This window comes from Macaca nemestrina, chromosome 13 (assembly GCF_043159975.1).
Source record: "Macaca nemestrina isolate mMacNem1 chromosome 13, mMacNem.hap1, whole genome shotgun sequence".
NCBI classification, from domain to species: Eukaryota; Metazoa; Chordata; class Mammalia; order Primates; family Cercopithecidae; genus Macaca; species Macaca nemestrina.
Genome location: NC_092137.1, coordinates 27,123,349 through 27,127,827, shown reverse-complemented (window position 1 = coordinate 27,127,827; position 4,479 = coordinate 27,123,349). Strand labels below are relative to the sequence as shown.

The following is a 4,479-nucleotide window of genomic DNA, read 5'->3' as shown; positions in this document are numbered from 1 at the left end:
ACCTATAGAAACAGAGTAGATTGGTGGTTTCCAGAGGCTGGGGGAAAAGTGGGGACCAACTGCTAATGGGTACAGTACTTATTTTTGGGGGGACAAAAATATTCTACAACTAGATTGTGGAGATGGTTCTACACCCCTGTGAATATACTAGAAGACATTGAATGGTACATTTTAAATGGGTAGATTGTATGGTATGTGAATTATATCCCAATAAAGCAGTTAAGAAAATAGTTATTAAAACATATAATAGGTATATCCCAAGGGGGAGAAAGGTGTGGTGCATGAGCTCAGCCCAGACAGGCTGTGTTGAGTGGGGAGAGCAATGGATGAAGGAGCTGGTTGGAGCTGTAAAGTGCATAGGCCAAGAGTAGAGGTGGGGGCTGGGTCTTGAAGGAGAAACTGAGTGCACTGAAGAATTCTGCCTGCTTCACAGCATTATCAAGGGCCAGCCTTTGGATGATCTCTGGAAGAAGGTCCCAGAGCCTCAAGGAGGAGATTCTATGATGTCAGCACCTGACCTTTGTGACATACCCACATGCTGCCAGGGAGAACTGAACTCAGGGAATGGGGACCCCAGCTCCCATTGGGGGCGGCAACCCTGGTGCCACCTCTTAGACAAAGTCCCAGTCTCCCAGAGGCTTTTACCAGCTGGCCCCATTCCTTCTGCTGCTGGGTGTAATGAGCCATCTCTGTCTGGGCCAGGGTGAGCTAGAGGATATCAGCACTAGGGGCAACAAGGGGTCAGAGGAACCAGAGTGGCAGGACACTAGGATGCTTGCAGAACCCCCGAGTCAGGATTAGGAGAATGAAAACCTGTACCACAGGCCTCCAAATGACTGAAGGAGGACTGAGGGCAAAACTCACGGCTCAGACAGAAACCCGGCTCACAGTGCGTTTAGTGTTAGATGCTGGGGACAGAGAAAGGTATATCCACCATTTGGTGACTCTGCTCCTCTCTCCCAGGTCTGCTCAATGCTGAAGTGCCTGTGAAACACAGCCCAGAGGAATTCTCATTGGTAAGAGCTCCCGGCACCAGAACACCCTTAATTCTTGTTTCTATCTCAGCCCCTAGCCCCCAAACCCCTCCTCCAATCCATCCTACCCTCCCTTCCTCCTTATTCCTCTCCTCCCCACTTCTCACCTTCCCTGGAGCATTTTGCCAGCTCTTTTGATCCCAAAGGTGACATGGATTTAAAGTCTTGGTGAGTTCAGCTTGGAACTAGGGACATGAGGCAGAGCCAGAAATGGACCAATTCTCTCAGTGTCTTGGGTTCTGTCTTTTCTCTCCAGGTCCTATGGGCTTTGTCTTCCTCTCTGCCCCGCCCAGATAATCGCTGTTGCCCCTCCGCTCTCAAGAGGCAGCTGTGATTCTCCATCCCCACACATCCCTCATCAATGGCTGACTGCAAAGAAGTGAGAAGCCAAGCTTAGGTTCATGCTCATGCCTGAACACCCAGAGAGCCTGGTGCTGGAGGTCTGGGTGTCCCCTTGGCCTGCCACTAGCACCTGCAACCACACCAGGCTGGAGCCAAGCTCTGCGCACAGAAGGTGGCCTTGATTTCTCAGGCACAGCTGACCTCAGAGATACTGGTCCTGACTCTGCCAGTTCTCTCATACCTAGTCTTGTTGCCCCAGTTCCTTCTGGATTCAAGGCGATGTTGCCTCAAAACAAGGACCAGGTTCTGCCACAGACCTCAGTGCTCCCCGGGTGCCCCCCTTGGGGCTTCTCACAACTTGTAGACTCCTCTCCTCACAACCTACAGCCTCTCTCTGCCCATCAGTCCCTCCGTCCCTCTCACCCACCGTTCTTTTCCACTCAGTCCCATCATCCTTCCTTCTCTCCACCAGCATCCCCCTCTCCTGGCTTCCAATTTGGCTCTTGTGACCCAAATTCTGACTTTGTGCCACATCCCTGTTCTCCCTCTCTCCCAAGTTCCCCCACTTTCTTTCACCAGAACTACCTCTCTCTCCCCAATCCACGTGCATCGTCTCCCTCCAACCACTGGCTGTACCCCTCTCCTTCTCTGACCCCTTCCTTCTGTCCCTCCCAGCCCCAGAACTCCTCCCTTCCCCACTCACCTTGCCAGTCTCCTTCCCACCCCGAGGACCTGCATAGCTCCACGCTCACTTCCCCAGGCCCAAGTCCACCTTCTCAAAGGCTCCACTCTAACAGGCAGACATGGCGCTGGCATCAGTACAGGGACACCGGGTCCGGGTCCCCTGGGGTAGTGGAGAGATGCGTGCCAAGCGAGAAGGATCCTGCACAGTTCAGGGACCCAGGGGCCCTGGCCCAGGCCCTGGTGGTCCAGCTGGGGCACCGCCGCATCGCACACGACCTGCGGCTCCTGCTTTTGCAGCACCTGTGGCTAGGCAGAACCGGCCAGGCCCCAGTCGTGGAGTATCCTATATGCCTGGTGTGCCTCCGGCCCCGCAGCCCCTCCTGCCCCCTCCCCAAGTACAGGACTGGACCCCGGCTGCTTGCCTTCCCCCAACTACTGCCCTGTGTGGAAGGCCAGGAATCTGGGCCACTCCGGATAGGCATCGGCTTCGGCCTCCGCCTCCCCCAGGGCCAGGCCAGGGCCTTGCATCTGCTGCCAGAAAAAAGGCCGAAGGAAGTAGGGCCTCAGGGCAAGGATCCTCAGGCCTGTGGGCATCCATCGCCAGCATTTCAGCCTCCAGCAGCTCAGGCCCGGGCCGACCCAGCCCCAGGCACACCCTCCCAGACCAGGAGCTTCAGGTCTGCAGGCCTTCAATCACCAAACTCTCCACGATGTTTCTCCGGGCCTCCACCTCGGGCACCAAAACAGGCCACTACCTCCCCGAAGCCCAGGCCTTGCCCTGCCCCAAAGAGGCCAGTTTCTCTGGAGCTCATTCTCCAAAAGTCATCAGTTTAGTTCCAGAGCCACGGAGGCCCCCTGGAACACCCCCTCCAAACCCCACCCTCCCAACCAGGCCCCAGATCTCGGGGAGTCCCCGAGACACCCTGAAGGGCTGGCTGGCAGGAAGTCAGGTGTGTTCTCCTGCTCTGAACCCTGGGAGCCCCTTGTGGAGTCTGCTGTCTCCAGGCTGAAGAGGACCAAGGGCACCAAGACCCCATTCAGCCCTCCGTGTAGCTAATAAAATCTGACCCTGTGAAACTTGTGTTTGTGTCCTGCTGAGTCCACAGAATAGGTAGCTATAACTACAGGAGTGCCAGTCTCCAACAAGACCCTTGGTGGCGGGGAGGGGGTGGTTCACGCCTATAATCCCAACACACTGGGAGGCTGAGGTAGGAGGATCGCTTGAAGCCAGGAGTTTGAGACCAGCCTGGGCAACATAGCAAGACCCTGTCTCTCCAAAAATAAAAATATAAAAAAATCAGCTGAGTATGGTGGGGTGTGCCTGTACTATCAGCTACTCAAGCTACTCAAGAGGCTGAAGTGGGAGGATCACTTGAGTCCAGGAGTTCGAGGTTACAATGAGCTATATCATGTCATTGCACTCCAGCCTGGGTGACAGAGACCCTATCTCAAAAAAAAAAAAAAAAAAAAAAAAAAAAAGGGCAGGGTGTGGTGGCTCAAGCCTGTAATCCCAGCACTTTGGGAGGCCAAGGTGGGCATATCATTTAAGGTCAGGAGTACGAGACCAGCCTGGCCAACATGGTAAAACTCCGTCTCCACTAAAAATACAAAAATTAGCCGGGCGTGGTGGCAGGCGCCTGTAGTTCCAACTACTCAGGAGGCTGAGGCAGGAGAATCACTTGGACCTGGGAGGCGGAGGTTGCAGTGAGCTGAGATCAGACCACTGCACTCCAGCCTGGGCAACAGAGCGAGACTCTGTCTCAAAACATAAAAGAAAAAAGACCCTGGAGGATGGTGTCAAAGGAAACAGAGAGGCCAGAAAGAGCAGGTGCCATGTATCCAAGGAGGACAAGGGACCCACAAGGCCTGGGGACTTAAGATATGCAGACAGCTTGGCCATGCCCTTCACACATCTAATGTAACTCTGTGGGACAGATACTAGCATCACCAAAGATGAAGCCACTGCACCACTCCTCTGGGTGCACCTTAGTTAATCAGAATGCAGGAGGGGTATCTCCTTTCAGGGAAGGACATCCCTTGTGCTCACTCTCAAGAGTGCACAAAGGTCACAAATCCGAGGGAGGATGGAGTGTCAGGCGCAGAAGATACCTGCCCTGCTGAGGCCAGCAAAGCAGCTGGCCACCCACTAAGCCACCGGCCCAGGAGTGTGAAGCCTTGAGAAAGGGAATGGTGGACACTACCCCTGCCAAAAGTGGGGGATAGGAGTTAAGGATGACAGAGGCGTCCCCATACGAGGAAGCAGTGGATTCAGCATTTGAAGTCAGGTTTATTTTTAAGTTCATGCTGCCTCCATTAAGAAGCAAGAGACTCCGGTGGTTTCTGGTGTGTGCCCTCCGGCAAATCACTTCCTCTCTGGGGTAAGCTGCAAAGGCCTGTGCTCCCAGGAGTTGGCGTATCA

The 4,479-nt window shown here is 54.4% G+C and overlaps 1 protein-coding gene across 1 annotated transcript; it reads left to right on the top strand.

Annotated features, from left to right (window-relative positions):
* The first annotated feature begins 565 nt into the window (after window positions 1-565).
* Window positions 566-3,141, top strand: LOC105479762 (proline rich 30). Its single transcript, XM_011737997.2, has 3 exons — window positions 566-703; window positions 964-1,016; window positions 1,291-3,141. The coding sequence occupies exon 3, from the start codon at window positions 1,656-1,658 to the stop codon at window positions 2,892-2,894; it is 1,239 nt and encodes a 412-aa protein (XP_011736299.2). The 5' UTR covers window positions 566-703; window positions 964-1,016; window positions 1,291-1,655; the 3' UTR covers window positions 2,895-3,141.
* Window positions 3,142-4,479: the final 1,338 nt, after the last annotated feature.

Excerpts from the sequence above, each read along its gene's own strand:
- LOC105479762 (XM_011737997.2), top strand. The coding sequence starts at position 1,656 with ATGTTGCCTCAAAACAAGGACCAGGTTCTGCCACAGACCTCAGTGCTC.